Source organism: Geospiza fortis, unplaced genomic scaffold (genome assembly GCF_000277835.1).
Source record: "Geospiza fortis unplaced genomic scaffold, GeoFor_1.0 scaffold195, whole genome shotgun sequence".
Classification (NCBI taxonomy): Eukaryota; Metazoa; Chordata; class Aves; order Passeriformes; family Thraupidae; genus Geospiza; species Geospiza fortis.
This window is the reverse complement of record NW_005054324.1, coordinates 2,596,013-2,615,702: the sequence shown is the minus strand read 5'-3', so window position 1 is coordinate 2,615,702 and position 19,690 is coordinate 2,596,013. Positions and strand designations below refer to the sequence as shown.

The 19,690-nt window shown below is 35.5% G+C and overlaps 1 protein-coding gene across 1 annotated transcript in view; it reads right to left on the bottom strand.

Annotated features, from left to right (window-relative positions):
- Positions 1 to 19,690, bottom strand: part of KCND2 (potassium voltage-gated channel subfamily D member 2) — a 285,172-nt gene that overhangs the window by 263,734 nt on the left and 1,748 nt on the right. The window contains 1 exon segment of the mRNA XM_014306970.2: positions 2,503 to 2,641. Coding sequence (XP_014162445.2) covers positions 2,503 to 2,641 — 139 coding nt within the window.

Sequence of the window (19,690 nt, the reverse complement as noted above, 5' to 3'; positions counted from 1 at the left end):
CTCTATTGTCTCCTTAATTAACATGTTACTGAGAAGCAATAGCCAGGAACTCAAACTTTCACAGCTGGTACCTTATGTTTAGTTCATTAAAATTGCCTGGCTGAAGTATTCCTTACTTTGTATGTTTCAGAAGGACTAAATCCTGCTACATAAGGTGTACCTAAGTAATCAGGTCTTCCTAAGTCAAAATCCTGCCTGTGAAATCAGAATTGGCTACAAAGAGATTGGTGTGATGTGACAGAGAGGATTATGACTTCAAGTAGGAATTAAATGGCAGGAACTCAAATGAGACAAAAATCCTATTTTCAAGGGAAGAAAATAAATCCTAGTAATTGTAGGAAAAGAAGAAAATGATACTAAGGGGAATGCACAATGGGCTCTAAGATGAGCTGTTTCTTAATTCATTCTGAAGTCATGAGACACAAAGAGCTCTCTGAGGATTAAATAAGCTACCAGCTATGATCCAGAAGTTCATTAATATAAACTTTTTTTTTAATATTTAAAGTGTTTGAAACTGCAAGTTTTCTTTACAGACTGAGAGCACAAGTGTATCCCCTCTTTTTAATTCCTCTAGTATTAAGACAGTTTTCTTTCCTTTTGAGAACAGAACACTGCAGATGGTGTTTTCTTTTGAGGTTTGTTTAAACTTGGGTTTGTTATTTTGGACTTCTTTTTTTTTTTTTTTTTTAATGAAGGGAACATTCCTGAAACCATCTAAGTAGCAAAAGTCCAATATAAGAATTTCTAGAATGCAGCCCCATTGAAGAACTAAGTTGCGAGATTAAGAATGTGTTTTATAAAGGAAAATGTTTGATTCTACCTTGCAAATATTAAAAAAAAATAGTGCTTTGGTCAAACATGCAATCAGCCCAAATACCTATAGTCATAGCCTGCAGTTTCCTTGCCTTCGTGTTTTTGGCTTTTTTTAAATCTAAATCTAGCTGCTTTTTGTGCTTTGGCCCAGACAGAATAAGTGGAAGGCTTTTGATAAGTTTTCCAAGACAAAATGCCATCTTTCTGGGAGTTTGCTAAAATAGGCTCAGGTCATCCTGCAGTGCAAGTGCTTAGTGTCCCTCTCTATGTGGAGAAATGAATTGCTCTGGACATTAAAAAATGACCTCTCACTGGTTGATGATTAAGACATACTGTGGGGGAAAGTGCACCATAAGCACCATTTCTTTTAGATTCTGAAGTCAACCTGAGAGGTAGTATAGCCACCATTAACCTAAAAAAAGACCCTTACTTCTCTAAAAGATTTTTTATGTATTTATTACAGGTTTAGGGGCTGGAACATGAAGGCAGAGCTGTCAGCATAGTTGTTTCTTTTTTTCTTAATGTGAGGCTAAGTCAATACTTGGAATCATCTCAAGAAAACCTTATACTCTTCCAAAGAAGATTTAATCTCAAACATGTGCTTTACCTTCTCTAAACCAATAAATACTAATTTAGTCATTATATATGTTTTTCTTGATCTATAGGATATTGTATGAAACATTAGTTCTGTTAAACTATGTATTTATTAGTCTTATTAAGCTCTAGGAATTCCTCTTCAGATTAGTGCTATTGTACCCATCAATGAAATAGTAAGTAACTTTTAAATTTTACTTTAGATAAATACATATTTCTCATTTTGAATTCATGTTTTGTTTCATATAGTATCTTCAAAGAAGTAACTGTTTTGTCTGTGTAATTAGACCAAATTTCAACCAATTTAGCTTTAAACACCAGTGGTACCTAATTAGGAGCCTACTCTCCCTGAGTTCTTGGAGTCAACAGAGGGAGAAACAGCTCTAGAAAGCAATCTATCCTACCTACAATCTCAGTGTATGTAGGCAGGTGTCCATTGACTATAAAAGGCAGTCTGGGGTGGCTGTGGTCCTTAAGTTATGTGTCTTTGCATTTAAGCAAAATGGTCCTGAGACTTAGAGCCTGAGCCAGTCTGCTACATCAAAGGGAAGCTACCCTGGACTTCAAGTGTCTTTAAGGTCACATCCTTAGAAAGAGAAACTCAGAGTGAATTCATGCAGAAAACTAATTAATGACTACAGTTCATATTCCTGGTTTCACTGAAGCACTTTGGGAAGCCTTTAACAAAGATGCCTCTTGCCAGACTTACTCTGTGTCGCCACAGCCACATTCCTAAGCACATGCAGAATCTTAAATGTCATCAAGTGCTCCTGTTTCACTCCACAAACAAAATTTTTAATTTTTTTTTCTTTTTTTTTTACTTCACAGTTTTTGACTTAACTGTCATTTTTATTTTTGTGCTCTATAACATACAGCATGGCAATCTTTCAATCTGCATCCAAACATTACCATTTTAGACACTGCTTTTTTCTTTGTATTTCAGGAAATGTAGGGTTTGGATGCTGGCCACCTTCCTCTGCTCCTGCAAAAACCTCACAACGATCAATGGCTCCTTGCCTAATTAGTCCCATCTCTCTTATACTGTGAATCCTTTCTAAACTGTTTTGTTACTAGATTGGCTCTGCTCTTCAATACCTGACGTGGAGGGTACCCAGAGAGGGTATTGCAGCTCTGACTGAGAGTGACTGCAATTGTATCCTTCCCATTTTTAATAACTGGTTTCTGTTCCAGCAAAACTTCCATCATTTCAAGTTTCAGCAGCTTTATAGGAATCCTATATGAAAGAGATGAATATGTGCAAAAATATAGTTAATAGAAACAATGTGTCATTTACTGGCACAGATGAATATAGAACATTTTTCAGAAGTTAGTAGATTGAATAAAGTTATTATCTTGCATTGCAAATCACTTCCTTGGTCCATCCAACTCTCAGCAAAGAAAGAAGCCTGAGGTCAGGCAGGCTGGCATGAGGCTGGTAACTCTTCAAAACTGAGAACATCTGGAGAGCTGCCTGTAGGGGCACCTTTTATGCCAGTAATTGCTAATAGCCCCTGTACCACAGTTCAGAACAGGAAATAGAAACCTTCTTTCATGTTAATGATTGCTTTCTAATTGCATAAACAGCAATGAGATAGCAGTCATTTATAGCAAGCTGCTCCTCCAGCTCGGGGAGGAAATAATTTTTTTTGTGGTGTTTCTGGTGGCATTGCTGTGGTGAATGTTGAGTCCAAGCTTCCAAAAGGGAGAAAGGATGAAATAAAATATCTTTTCAACAAAAATGAAGCATTACTTATGGGACTTTTTGCATGATTTTTTTTTTAATTGGAAAAAAAATACAAATAAAAAAAAAAAAGGCTAGCATTTTTTTCACATCAGTTTTATTAGCCTGGAGTAGAGTGAACAGTTTACAAATCCTGAGAAATATTTAGTTAGACTTGATATCATGGTGTTACTTGATGTCATCTGATCCTAGAAGTGGTAAAATCAAGATATTATAATCGAAAACTGTCCTAAACTTAGTGTCATTATGCTCTACATGGTCCCAAAAGATACATGTCACAGAGAGATGTTAGATTTATTAATTCTTCAGCTTCATCACAAAATTAAACAAAGATTTTATTGTATGATTAGCAATACTTCACCTCAAAGGCAGTTTTCAGCACAGGCCATTCAGTTATAAGTTATTCTGCTAAGACAGTCTGACAGCTTGCACAGTATTCTTGCTGTCCAAGATAAAAGATGTTTCAATGAAATCATACTTGCTTCATAGGAGGCCATAGCTTTGTTTAGCAGTTAAAGACATTATCTTGCTGTAGTTTCATCACTCATAAATCAAATAGCAAGTAACTATCTAATTTGAGTTATAACATTTATAAAGCATGATCATAAGAAACCAAATCATCACAATGTCAGATCTTCAGTTTCCTTCCAGCTTTGTATGTAGCATTGCCCAGTCATTTAAAAAGGATTGCTATATAACATAAAACAGCCTCAAGAATACAGCAGTTAGAGTGTAGATATTTTATATACAATGTGTGAATAAAAGAAATCAAAACAAAAGCCTGTTCAATAGAATTAAAGTTAAAGCCATAGAAAGCAGAAGTGAAACACTAGACAGTAGGCACATTTCTATAAATACAGCTCTGTAAGAAGAAACAAGACCTCTTGTTTAGTAAAGATCCCAAAGTCAGTGAGAGTTTGAAAATGGTTGAAGTCCATTTGCAGTTTCTGCTCTGCTCTCATTATCCTCTGCAAACCGGTCATATAATTCACAATGAGTTTGGTCATTTAATTTTATCTGTTTTATTGAATGGAAATGTTGTTTAGATGGGACAACAGTCCTTCCAAACCTCTTACTGTACTCTTCTATTTCATCCTCCAGTTATAGCAATTAGGGCAGAAGATAATGTAACATGGAAAGCTTTAAAAGAAAGAGTAGCACCGTGCAGCATAGCTATTGATGTCTGATTCCCCACCTGTCTGACATCTAAGGAAGAGTGATCTCATTAGCTTCCTTTACAGTGAATAATAATAGGGTGTTTCATCTCCAGCCACTTGCTAGTTTTCATGAAATTATAAAACTGCTTCTTTTTAGTCTTTTTACCCCTCTAGAATGACATTCAAGAATTCGTGTGAGTTTGACAGACAGAGTGACATTGGAAATTACTGTATTCCTTCTATTTTGAAATTTACTCAATTAGCTAGAAAACCATTCTACAAATCCCCATTTTTCTTTATTTTGGTGGTTCATCCTGAGAATTTCTGGTCAGCTTACTCAAGAAAAGAGAGATCTGAACACATTCTTTTCCATTGTCTTTATAGAGGACTTTCACATTTCACCCCCTTTAGGTGAAACTCTGGTTACCTCAGGTAGTTACAATTAAAAGCACAAAGGTTGCCCTTGTCTGGTAGCCATGACTCTGAGCTACATCAAAGGATTATAGCAGAGAAGTGTGAATCCCTCTGCAGCTTTTCCACAGCTGCTAGTGTAAATAATTGCAACTGCTAGCCAGAGGTGTGTGTAGATCAGCTGTTCTTGAACACCAGCTCTTTAGTGGCCTATCTCCTTCTGACACTCTAGTCCAGACAGATCAAGCACTTTGTAGCTTTTGGGGATCTCAGGAAAGCATTCTGTAACAGACTTGTATGCATGTGTGCACATGTTTGAGACAACATTACAAAAACCAAGCACAGTATAGGTTGTTCATTGATTTGTTGATTATGAGAAATGGTTATTTCAAAGGTAGAATTTGTGGTTAATATAATTCATATTACTGAAGAAATATTTATGTTATGAAAGAAACACTTTTTCTATCATAAATATTCTCCCAATCTCTTTTCTTTGACTAACAGAAACAAAATGCAATAAAGAATTCATGTTTCTTTTTTTCTGTTTTATTGTCATCATGAGTGTGCCTGCCTTTCTTCTGAATTCATGATCTCCTTTTGTGTTTCATGACATATGGAAAGCTCAAATACATATCTGGTTAAATTTACTCAACCTTTTAGGAAATTACAGAATCCAATATTATGTTTGAATAATAGATATTTTGCCATTTGGTTTGTTGAAATGTAAATATCATGACTCTATGTAAAACAGAAATGACAGATGGAGAAAGCTGTACATGCATACACTCTCATAGAAAACTAAGAAATGTGCATTTGTGTCATTTCAAGCTTGATGTAGAGAAGTTTTGCATACAGAAATACATTTTTCATGGTAAAACTGGAAAGGCAGATAGACTACTGTTATTGCTTTCTGGTTTTCTTTGTTTTGTATTGGACATGTAGTTACCAAGATGGTAGCTTTTCAAAGAAAAGATTTGATGGTTGGCAGTAGAGTAGTAGAATTGCAAATAACTGCTTTTATTTCATTTTTCCCCCAGTTCATTGCCTGAACAAAATATTTATAAACCCCCAAAACATTATTGTATATTGACCCAGAGCTAAAGTTCATTGATCACACCACTGAAAGAAAAGAATGAAAACAAATTAACATGTTCATAAAATCTTTTTAGAAATATTTAATTTGGATTTTTTAGTTTATTTCTATTTCTACCCCAATTTTGACATTTAATAAAGCAGAAAGTCATTTCAAAACAATGAAAAAGAAATGTCGAAAAAACAGATTTTCAGATTTCCCCTTTTATACAAATCTGTTAGAAGTTATTTCTACCTAAAGGCTTTTTTCAGAGAAAAAGAAAAATCATAAACCAGAGATTTCCTATTTGCTGTAGACTTTGCTAAACTTATTGAATAATTTAATCTTTGATAGAGGTTTCACATTTGGTTCTGGTCTGTCATAACAGCTAATACAAAGTTTGCTGCCCTTGTAAGTACCTCAAGCTTTAGCAGGGCTTGGTGGGAACACAGGCAGATTCAGTGCAGATATCTTACTGGAGGACCAAGGCCCAATTGTAAAATATGAGGTTCCTTGTGCAAGGACCCATCTGTATGCAAGAACTTATCCACAGTGAATGTTGTCTTAGGAAAGAAACCTGCAGGTTGTGGTAGCCACTTGGAAAATCCTTTATTATTTGAAGAAAAATGTGCATGCTTCCCTTACAGCTTTGTGCTATGCTGTTCAGTTAAGACTATAATTGTGATAGCAAACATTTTTTAGGCTTTGATCCTCCCAGTAATTGCAAACATGATTAATGCTACACTCATTAATAGATATCTTTACCCTGAAGAGCTATCCAGAATATCTGCATCAGTTTCAGAATGGTTGTATGAAAACTTACTTGTGTCTTGGACACTCTTTACCTCTATTTTTATGCTGGTTGAGAGTTTCATGTTTTACAGTGCAACTAATATATGTAATAAACCAATAAGGGTTCTGATTATACTTCTGTAACTCTTACTCCATGACATAAAATTTTTCTCCTACTGTGTAAGATTAATTTGTAATCTTATATGCTTACTGACATCTCCCACAGTGTTCAAAGTAGGTTAAATATGTAAATTCTTGAGTACAACTTAGGCCTAAATTATAAAAATTAAACAGTTTTGTCTGCACTGTTTGCTATGACTGTATCTAAGAGAAAAAATTGAAATATCACTTTATTTATTGTTCAGGAAAATACAAATAAACAAAAAATCGCAAACTCATAATTTGGTGTGTTTACAAATGTCAGCTGAAAAGAACAGCTATTTTTTTTTAGTGACAATGGGAAAGCCTAATATTTAGTACTGTGTGTTGTGCATGAACTACTGATTTATTGTCCAGTGAATCTGGATATTTGATAGGTGCAGATACTAACAATTTCCTGAGGTAAGGGTACAAAAGGTAATTTTGGGATGACATATGAGTATTTGATAGCATTGCAAGGTTGTAATGAAGATTGTTAGCAACATGAATTGTTACTCAGTGTTAATAAAGAATCAGCTCCAGGGACAAAGCTGAAGATGCAGAGGCTCTCTAAGGGTGCATTACAAGGTGGGATGGATCTCATCTAAGTTTTATCACCTTAAAATTAAGAATTGAATTCAATACAGTATTCTGAGCTTGTATTCTTGAAAAAGACAAGTAATTGCATTTCACCTTTACTTGTAGTATCATTCAATAGATCCTTTTTTTACTCTTATTATTTGTTATACTTCTGCATAAAAGAAAAATAGTAAAATGGATTCCAGGAGGTTTTAATGAGATATCTGTAAAGCCCTTTTGCATAAAATGTTATTTTGTGAGAGCAAGATGACAGCCTTGAAATACTTATTACTCATTAAAGCATACAAAAGGTTATGTACTAAAAAGTGAATCATGGCTTCAAACAGAAAAATCAACTGATGTGCTGCAAAGCTGTTTATATCATATGTCCTAAGTCACTATCCCTTCTGTGTCATGTAAGCACTGTTAGACAGTCCTGTGCTATTGCATGAAGCTTCCAAGCATTTAACACAGTGTAGAAAAGGGAAACTACAACTGATTTTGACAGGATTAAATTATACAACTAATCCTTTTTGTTCCAGATGTCAATACATAAAAGTAATATCAGAGAGTCAAATGCAGAACCTCATACATAAATTTAATCCCTCTTCCAGTGTTGCAGGTTACAGATGTGGAAATTACAGCATGTAAAACTTCTAAAACTGGACTTCTTTCTCATTGCTTTAAGATCCAGTACTGATAATAGTAAACATTTTTCTGAGTTATTTTGGAATTCCATGTGTGATTAGTAAATGAATTGCAAATTGGTTACACAAAATGATGGAGGGAGTTCAGCGTTTTATGGCAGGTGAAAAGCATGTCACACATACTAGCTTTCCATCTGTGGCAGCATACCTAGACAGTGCCAAACTGAAAACTAGGCAGCATGCAACAGCTCAGAAGGCAAAGTGTGATGTGCATTTAATTTCACCAAGAGAACTGGCACATGCCACAGACTGCATCAACAATTATTGCAAAATCACTATTTTACGTGAATGAATATAGGTATACCTATGTGTATACACACATACATATGTATGAATTCTATGTGCATATGTATTGCTTGCTTGGGCGTTGTATTTCTTTATTGTAGAGACAGTCTTGTGTGACTGTAACAGCTTACATGTTAGGTGTACGCTACCTGTACTTTTTGCAGGTGCCAAATGGCAAAAATATATATGCATTCTATAAAATCTATGCAGAGTCTGATAATTTTCTAGTGCAGAAAAGTTCGTCATTGTGTGAAGATTGCCAAGAAAAGGAATTTATTGAAATGTATGTATCTATTTTCTCTTTAAACCACCAGTCTCTCAATAAGAAATAATAAAAAGTCTGCTTTTGTGGAGCCTAAAATGCTTTATGCTTTGCTGCTGCAAATTTAGTCAGCAAAAGCAGCTCAACTCATCTAAAACTCATTTATGAGTTGTGCTGACATGATTGAAACCATCAATGGTACAAAAACAATGACAGAAAGAATTTTTTTTTATTTTAAGCTTCATTGAAAATAAAAGACAGAACATTTGTCAAATAGGAATAGTTGGTGATTAGTAGAATTTAAAATGTCATGAAAATCTAAAATAAGGATACTTAAGTGTTTATGGACTAAAGGTAAGCTAAATTTATTGTAATGGGAAATAGAAAAATATTTTAATTTATTACAGCAAGAAATAAAAACATCCTAATGATTATATAGTGCAGTTGCCTCCAGACTTTTGGCCAAAATTGGTACGATGTGGACATAATTTATTTTATATTCAGATTTCAGATCCTATGACTATCTAGGGATTTGCAGCATTCAGAGCAGAATAACAACAGCAGAGCAGCCAAGGGGTTTTCTGGAGGTCCCACATGTGTGCATCTGCAGATGAATCCAGTAGATCCTGGAAAGATTGTTTTTTGGGCAACAGACACACTTTTCTGTGATTTCAGGCAGGCTGCCCACAGAGATTAGTTCATTTTTCTGGTGAAGGCTGCTGCTGGTGTCAAGAGACCTTCACAGGCTGAAGGGAAGCTTGTGAGCTGAAAAGGAAGAAAGGGAAGAAGCCACTCTGGTTTTCAAGAGTAATACTTGAACAATAGTTTTGTCTTCACTGCAGCCATTCTATAATTATGTCTCTAAAAGAATTTCCAAACTTATAGTTTAGAGAAGTTATATAGGTCCTTTAAGGAAATTCTATTATTGCTTCACTTGGTGTACATTTTTGTACAAACTGTACTTTTATATGTATTCTTTATGTATATCTATAGTTTGAATTCATCTTTATGTTTGAATACATGGAAGATGCTTTCAGAAAAGTCAGGGTTTTGTGTTTCTCTTCTTTCTCTTTTTTTTCCAGGAAGACTTTCAGCCCTTAAAAAATATTAAATGAATTTTCAGTTTTGATGCACAAGAAAGGAATACATATAAGTTTTCTTTTTATAGATGATTATAGCAAAGCAGATAATGAGGGGTGAAATCTGCAAATATTTATTTAAATGAAACAGTGAATTTTCTGTGGAAATAGTCTAACTCATTTTGTGCTCATTTTCCAAGAATATTCTAGGAAACTAATTTACTGAGTGGCTGCTTAAAATATGTATTGTTACTGAATAGTGGATGCACCAAAGAAATTCATGCTTGGAGTTCTAATATGCAGTTATTGAAAATGGACAATAAGCTATTAGTTCTAAGTTCTGGTCTGCTTCAGAGAATGAAGAAGAAAACGTGACTGCTGCTTATATGCTAACTACAATGATTCCCAAAAATTTCCTGCTGTGCTTTGCAACTATAGTCACACATCATCATCATCATTATTAGCATCAACTACATCATCTTTCTACAAATATGCTGTATATTTGTGACTTAATGCATAGTCAAACTTGTCTTATAATATGACCAAACATGGGCAGAAATATTTGCAGAACAGGAAGTTTATGAAGCCAGATGTTTTGTGAGAAGACCTGTATTCACATGGATGATATAGTGCAGACAGCAAATGCCCTATTTCTGTTTGTTGCTACATATAAGTAATAAGAGGTCAAAATTGAATTTGTCTTTAGTTTTATTCCATTCCTTTAATAAGTTTCTTACTACAGTATTCCCAAGTATATTTGCAGAGAGAATTTGGCTAATGTTAACAAATTAATTAATTAATTAATACTGTTATTATATTGTGGATCTTTAAACTAATCCCAGATTTCTGTTCAGAGCTGTGCCTTTTAGTATTTATGAGTCTCATACTTGATTCTTGCCCTGTGGATGCCTGACCCAGGCCTGTGGGTCTCAGGTGTGTGCAGCAGAGAACCTCAGGTTCCTCCTGTGCTCTCTTACCCTGCATGTCAGCCTGGAGGGGTCACAAATCAGCAAATACAAGCGGCCATACACCAAAGGGTCGGTCATTGTGTGAAGACTTGTGCTCAAAGGCTTCAGCAGGGAGGCAGGCTACATCAGAGCAAGGTGTATTATGGCCTCCTGCTCACCCTGGGTGACCCGCTCGAGTGCGCCGTTGTCTGTCTTGCAGCTGAAAGGAAGATGCTTTTTCACAACTGTTCAAAAAGGAAGAAAGGAAGCTATATTCAGCAAATAAATTATTAACTCTGAATGATTCCCTCATCTCTATGGCACAGTCATTGCTGCCCCAGTTTTCTGTCTCGCATATGAAGCATAAAATATCATTCCTGTCCTCCAAAGCCTTTTCTTATAGAAATTGGTGAGATTGTTGCAGGTCAGAATTAAGCAAGATGAGGTAACATCTTTTGGCAAAGAATATATTATTTCACAATTCAATGTTTTCAAGATCTTGTTCTGTTCTTGAATTGAAAAAGAGGGTTGCCAATGAGATAAATGCAGGGAAGAATGGCCCTGAAATTTCTCTGACATGACAAGGTGTACTTAGATGCATCCATCAGCAGCAAAATCTTTACATTTGGAATATACTTGGTACCATGGTCTCAAGATACATTTTTAGCCCTTCTAACTCCTTCCTTATAGGAGTTTGATACAACTCAGCGGTGTGACTTTTCGCAGATGTCAAAGGGCTGAACAGAAATCTGTAAGTCATCTACATCAGCCAATGCAAAGATTTTACTGGATGTTAATGCTGAGCCTGACATACATAAGTGAGTACTTTTACTGAACTAAGAGGAGGTATGCAAAGTAGCCCAGATGTTTTCAGGATAAATTGAACTTCTTAGTGTATCAACAAATGATTTTTTTCGGATCATTCACACTAGAAAATTGAAGAAAATTGTCTGGGCAAAAAGTACTTACTTTTTTATTATATATCCATTCAACAATAGAGATCATTATCTCTGTCTTCCAAATACTGGGAAATGAGTGGGAAATGAAACAAAAAAGGAAAATGATCTGAAAATATGACAGTAAAGCAGGATCAGGAGTTAGATTTGAGTCAGTATCTTCTGAGTCCCAAATCAGTTTGCAGACTGTTTGTGTATCTGTATTTGTACAGATATACCCCTGAATAGCTACATTTATATATAAGTCTTTTTATAAGTAAACCAGGTATTTTTTCTAAATTATCGTCATGATATCTGGGGAGCTTTGTAGATGCAGTAATATTCTAGTATTGAGAATGCCATTTACTCTGCTTGTTAGTGATTAGGACAGAGACCAGAGAATAAAGTAGATTAATGAAATATTTTGGAGGAAAAGCTGTTTGATTATGCAGACACCTAAATACATGTATCTGGATAAATTAATTTCATACTGAAGTTTTTCAGTGTAACATAGGAAAACCTCACTTTATTAACAAAAACTGTTGGCTGAAAATGTAGTGAAAATGTCAGTCTCTTAGTGTAGTTAGAAATCCATCCACTATATGAATTTATGCAGTTATGTAAGATATTTTGACTGGATGTTTTTGTGTGTGAGACCTTTTTTTTAGTAATTCCTAAAGAAAAAGGACATTTTATTTTGGGAATTTTTTTCAAGTTTCCATGAACATAAAATCTTAGTACAGAATTGCAATAATTGCAATTAGCTTCCAATGATTATTTTTCTTTTCTATAAATTTAAATAGTACATAAATATTTAATGTAAATTTATAAATCAGTTTAATGTAAATATAAACTTGCAATTTACATTTTAAAGATAGGTTTTGAAAGTCTGCAAGATGCTTATGATTAAATATAATTTTGGTTCTGTTTGTCTAGGGAAGTAAAAATGGGACGATCTACCTGAAAGATCATCTTAATTCAGCTGGTCAGTGGTTGTTATTTGCAGTGGTACATGTTATACCACTGATATTAGTCCTGAGAGAAGCAGTCATCTGTCTGAGGGTCTTGGCTCCAAATGCTTCCTGAGGAATTCAGAAGGCGAGGGAAACGGTTCCAAGTCTTCCTTCCACAAACTGGCGCCTTCCACTTCCTTAGCAAAGCAGATGGAGGTACAAGTTACATCACGTGCTGAGTGATGCTGTTCCCTCTGTGCAGCCTGTGCAAGTCGGATCAGATGCCTTTCTTCTGGAGGCCAGGAGACAGAAGACTGTAGAGAAGCAGAAATTTCTCCTTGACTAAAATTTTTTCAGTGAATCAATATGGAAAACAACCAATTCAAATAAGTTGCTGTAGATATCTAAGCTACTAAGAGTTAGTACATACTCAAATGTAGCCTTCATACTGAGCCCCTCAAGTCCTTCCTACTGGCTCATATGGTCATCCCACAGCCAACTTGGAAAGTCATTTGACGCAAGTGCCCTTCATTACACAAGCTGCAAAGCAGGTTTAAACTTGGGCCATAGCAAATACATTATTCATTTCATAGGGAAAAAACACCTCTGCATAGCCAAGCCTCACTATAGTTTTTTTAAGATCCTTTTTAAAGCTTTTTGTGTATTCATTCTTCTGCTATTATCCTATTTCTCTGTATCTGGATTTTGCTGATTTTTTTAATGTCAATTTAAGCAAACCAGGGGCAGAATAGGAAGAAAATTCACTCAAGACTCAGGCTTGAATTCATTTTTCTGTTAGAGATTTATAGCAAGTGTTTTGAATTTATCCAGCTTGACACATGTAAATGTCTTTAGCTCTATTTCTTCTTTTTAGCGTGACAAACAGAAGTCCTCCCCCAAAATAAAAAACTGAGGTATTTGAAGTTGCTGCTGGTTTTGGCCAGTAAAATCCTCTTTGTTTCTGTTCTTTGTCAGTTTAATATTCTTTATAAGTGAAGAGCCTAAACAGGCCTGGTTTCCTCAGTTGGTTCCCAGTTAGTCAATGCTTTCCTGTGATGTTTCTGTATCCTTTCTGCAAAATAAATTCCCAAAAAGGCTCACTAGAAATATGATCTGAAGGTTACAAAATACCTCTTCACTAGTTGTGGATTAAATACTACCTGAAGGTTTAGATAAAGGTTCTGAAATAAGATTACATTTGCATAATCTGGAAGAGACTATGCCAGTTTCCTTATTTGTAAAAAAGAAATTATCTGTGGACCAAGTCTATTCCTGGATAGTCCAGGCTAAACTGACTGTACAGGATTCAAACTGAGATCAAACACTGAGACTAGAATTGGCTTTTGTATCAGTTTGAATATGTGAATATATATACTCACCTGCTGGATTTTTTTTTTTTTTTTTGGTAGTGGTTTAGTATAGTTGAGCTAAGTCCTTTGACTAACACTGGAGGGGGTTATGGATAGTCAGCAAACACAAGTTCAACTATGATCTGACTAACTATTGAAGAAAATGTATGAATGAATGTTTGATGAAACAGAATAAACACCACCACAGCATGTTGTGAAGCAAACAGATCTGTAGAAGATACTGCAAATGGAGCAGTTTCTTGGAGATGCAGCTCTGTTATTTGTGCCTAGAGAATGTGTGCAAATCTCAGAATTCTCTCCCCCAAATAGGTCTGAGTGAAAAATCAGTTTTTCTACCCACAAAATGTAGTTGAAATTTATTGGGAAATGAAGCCATAAAATAAAAATATGATCTTGCATCAACTTGTAAAGGAAATTTTTAGATACTTGCAAGCTTCATCCTCCTTCTTTGTTCCACCCCTGTTATATACCCATTTGTGTGAGGAAGAACCTGGCCCTCAGTTCCGACTCAAGTTAGAAATTTGAATCTAAATGCTCTGACAACAGGAGGCTGAGGCATTTGTTAATTGCAAAATCAGCTCTTCAATTAGATGATCTTTCAAAACTTCCTTTTCCCTGAGCACCATTACCAGAAATGTCTGAAGTCAGTCTCCAGTCATCCTGGCCAAATGAGTTACCCAAAATATGATGCTCAAACAGAAAGACTTGCCAAGTCATGATAGCTAAGCTGTTGGAGTCCCACCTTCTCTTAAAGAGCCCAAGTGAAATGAGCTACTTTAAAGTGAAAAACTACTGAGCTTCACTTATTTTGTTTTCAACATCCATGCATTCTTCTATTACACTTTATTATACAGACCACCAAAGAGAATTTGATAATTACCTACTCATGAGAAAACACTCCCTCTTCTTAGCCTAGGTTCCCTTGTCCTGAGGGTCAGTTTGGAAGTTATTTCTCTTTTCAAAGTCATCTTTGACATAGGTGTCAATCTGCACTTGGAATGATGCAGGTTTGCATAAAAAAACAAAAGACTGTAATTGAAAATTTACAGATAAGGCAAATTCTCCTTTAGGAAAAGGAAAAATAAGAAACAGGAAAGGAGCAGCTATAGGCTATGTAATAGTTGTAGAGCAGCAATAGTCAATGCATACAAAGCTCAGAATACACCAGTTTTCTAAAATGTTTATAATGTCAGACAGTTTTATGATATTAGTTATGCAATAAAGTAATTTTGAAGTCATGTATTTCCTGGAAGCTAATGACTGGACACTGGATCTAACACCCCATGAAAGGACTTTCATTTTATCTTACTATATTATTCTGTGGAAGAAGCAGACATCATGATTCTGTCAGTAAAATTCTGAACCAGTTCCCCCATGATTTAATAGATTTGATTTATTGTATTTAGTGATCCTCTATAGGAAAAAATGGATAAAGTGCTTTATAGTTTTAGCATATCCCCACTTTTCTCTGCCTTTAAAACTCTTATCCCTCCTTTATTTAGGGGCACAGACCAAAAAACCAACCATAGCTCAGGAGATATTTTTTCCAGAAACATGAAATCTCTCATAACCGTTTAAGCGTGAGAGCTTATATGAAGATGGTTTTGTACTGTGAAGCAGAGGACCATATCCCTTTCACATGGAAATCATAGCACTCCTGACTTCATTCAAAATCAGCATAACTTTGCTCATTTCTGTTAAATGAGTGCCCGACCCAAGGCTTTCCATAGAGAACTGGTGGCCTTCCTGTGCATATTTCAGTTTTGAAAGAGTTTCTTTGGAGTGTTTTCTGATAAACCTAGTGATTTTCCCAACACATTTTCTAGCAGCAGCTGTGTTAGTAAGTAAATTTATCCAAGAACCAATCTTGGTTGGTGGTGGCAAGTTGCACATAGTTTTCTCCTTGCTCTCAGAGTCTTCATGCATCCAAACTGTTGGGAATAGTTCCTTGCCTAGACTTTTCCAAGAATGCTGCTTGGGCACTGTGTAGGACAGTCCTGATTTGCCCAGGTCAAAGCTCTTTTAGGGACTATGCTAAGAATTCAAGAGTATGATTGACTGTATACAAGAACTTTTTTTTGCCTGTGACTTGTTTAGACGTTGCTTTTAGATCTGGTGCCTTTCATCATTGTGTAGGAATTCAGTTAAATTGGGAAAGTGATTTTTTCCCTTTAAAATTGATGCTTGAGTAAGGTGTGTCTTGTTGATTTCAGAATTGTTATACATTTGGTGTCTCTTGGACTGAACTGCTTTGAATGTTGAGTTAGTTTTATTAAATTACTGACTCTGAAAATAAGTTCTATATCATCTTCTGATGCATTTTTTCCCCTGGAAAATCAAGATGATCCTACATGCACTGCACAAGCTGAGTTTAGAAATCTTCTTAAAGTCTTTGTTGCTCACTATGTATCTCCACAGTTATGGTAAAAGTGCAGTTCTTCAGTTATGCAATAATTATAGTCAAAGTTCTGTGCAAAAGTGCTGAGCCTTGAGCAGTACATTGAAAACCAGTGTGTGAAATAAAATCAAGAAAAATTAGTATGTTTTGCAAATATCAGTTTCCCTTTCTATATGGCCTGAATATCTGAAGTTACTATAAGCACTACAGAATATGTATCTGTGGAAACAATCAGCCCCAACAAATGTGTGTATTTCAATCCAGAAAGTGAACAAATGAAAGAACATTGTCAGGTTATGCTGTATGGTAGTTGTTCTTCATTTCAGATATTTCACATTCTGTAGAAGAGCCTGAATTTACCTGCTCAGGGCAGACTACTAAACAAGTTACTCAATTCTATTTTTCTGAAACAATTGCTTTTAGGACATGATGCTGGAATAAAATGTGCTGTCCTTCCACAGTCATGTAATCAACTGCATATAGGCAAATGCAATCCAAACCATGCAACAGCAGGTCTGTCAGAAATTTACTTCCTTTGATGCAAACATTTATGAAAAAAGGAGTGCTTCTTTCTTTTTGCTTTATGTTGTTGTTTTTCTTTAGCTGAATACATCTAAGTTGCTGGCAGTTTCACTATTAGCTGGCTAATACTGAGATTGTTAGATTTCATTAAGTCAGTATGAAGCTTGATTCCCACTGTTCTTTCAACTTCTATTAGAAACTATTTAATTGAAGCTCTCCATACAATGTCTGTTAACCCTGACTGAGATGTGCTCAGTTTTTTAAAGAAAATTGCAGCTGTTCCATTTGGGCCACTTACATCTGTAGCAGAAGGTGACCTACTAGTTATGAATGAAATTGTGGCACCTTAGGGCTTGTGGTATTTTATTTATTTATTTACTTACTTATTTACTTTCTTACTTATTAATGTAGAAATTTTTTTTCTACTTATTAATGTTGAAAAATCCAGTCAGTATGCCAGTCAGGACTCTTCTAAGTTCTCTGCCAGACTAGTCTCAAATTTGGATCCTGAGCACATAACCACCCTATAAGTTAATGTTGCCATAATGTTCCTGAGGCACTTAAACTGTTCTATTTCTGCAGTAAAAGTTCCAAAAGCAATCAATTTTTGATAGTGGGGAGTAGATCGATGTTTCTCTTACACTGGTAACCACCAGGAACCATAACCTAGGGACCTCTTTTAGTTTTTCTGCACAGTCTGAGCCAACAATTATTTACGGCATGCTGAGCAGAGTATGTTCTGCATAGAGCATAGCCAAAAAGGGCTGGTTAGAGCACTTACTATGGATGCAGATAATATAAGTCCAGCTCTTTTTCACCCTTCCCCTCACCTTAAGAGCATTTGAATGCATCTTTTCCATGAGTGATTTAACTATGAGTCTCTTTGGGTCTGACTCCCACATTTCTTAACAAACCTTTTATCTGAGACAGGAATATTTTCTTCACCTGTCTAAGCTTTAAAACCTAGAGTCAATTTGCTGTCTGGCTATATTTTAGGAATTCATTCAAGAAGAATCATTTTCCACGTGGCCAGGATGCATATATCTCTATACTACTTTCTTTTGGGTGGGTAAAAATCACAGCTCAGATTCATCTTCCCAATGAGGGATTTGAATGCATCTCAGAAGAAAAGGAGCTATTTATTGGATTACTCTGCTATTGGATAGACAGTGGAGAATGCAATGCTGCAGAGGACCTCTGAGGAATGACTGGCTTAGATGTAGTTTTAGCATAATGTCATGCTAGAATGTGAATATTGCAAGGCAGCTCTCTTCAGTCCTTATTAATACAGTAAGAGTAGAGTGATAACCTATGAAAAACCATGAATGAAAGAGAAAGAGGTTCCTAGCTTCTTGATAGCTTCAGTGTGTGAGTATCACTCTGAAAGCATGAAGAGGTGTATCTGTTGGTAATGTGGTTGAAGGGTCCATTTGGCACTGACAATACAGGCAGGGATAGCACCTTTTCAGTTTATTTTCTTGTAAATTTCTCAGCACCCCTATGTTACAACCATGGGAAAACTACTTCATTGTTTTATTTTGTGAGCATTATATAGGTAACATTTGCCCAAATAAGTGGCTATTTTAATGGATGTTTGAATATCACAAACTCATTAACATAAAATAATACAGATATTATTATACTTCTGTTGTCTCTTCCTATATTTTTGATTACATACATACTTCCTAAGTTACCTACTCCTTGACTACTCATATGGTAAGTATAGTCTTTGCAAAAATTAAATAGCAACACTCAATAATCCATTACAGTCTCCATACATTAGACTTCATTAGGAAAAAAGTCAGTAATGCAATGGTGCATTTTCCTATTTAACTTTTAAAAATATTTTGTCATTGGAGCAGCATCTTCCAAACTTGGTTAGGGCTGTTACAAGAGGGATTATGCCAGCCTGCTGTCAGTTTTTGTCTTGAGAATACTTTGATATTAAATGCCAGAATTACTGTTTAATTAGCTGTAGAAAGCATATATTTTTGCCTGAGCACAAGTATCTTTCTGTACATATAAAGTAGGAAACTTTTTTTTTTTTGTTGCCATAAACATTGTGTTTTGATGGCACAGTGCATCCTGCACATGGATTCAGGAGCTGTGCTACCACGTCAGCCCTGGTCCCAGGAGACAGGACTTGGACAAGAGAGGGTGAAAGCTGTTGCTTTCACAGCGCTTATTAGATCTACTTCCACTCCACTAAGTGATATCTAATTTCATATTATCAACCACTTTGATTTTTTTAATTTCCCGGATGCAGATAACAGAGTGCACCTTGAGTTGCTGATTAAGTCTTTTTCCTAGTTAGCCTAAGTAGGGCTCATCCTCAGGTGAATTGTTTAAACAGCCTCTGCCAAGTCATATTTTACCATGAAGGTGAATCAGGCTTCTTCATTATGTCTAGAACTTAATGATATACCATCAATCCTTATTTCTTAATGAAATTATCTGAAAAAATATCTACTTATATTTGGAATTAAATACAAATGTCCAGTATTGTTTCACTGAGCCCATATAGTATTTACTTGACCTTCACAGCTGTCTTACTTTGCATAAGTATTGTCTTGAATTGATTTCAGGGTTTTTTTCTTTTTTTTTTTTTCCTGGTAATACTTCAGTGGTTTCCATGTGTTAGTTAGTTTTAAATCCAAGACATTATCTGTTCAGTTCAACACTGAATACCACTGTATGTTTTTTCCAGCATATTTTGTCCTTGGTCTGTGAACTCTTCATGCAATGGACACTGACGACAGCAGTGCTATCTCCAGATTCCCTGGGCAGCCTCTGTGTTGTTAGGAAAGTACCTATTACATGATAGTTCCATTAGTCTTACTCTATGCCATTCATAGTTTCCAGCTGTTGCTTGTTATTGTGCTCTTTGCTTTACATCTCCACTGTTCTCTCTTGTGAAGAGATATTGTTCTTCCTG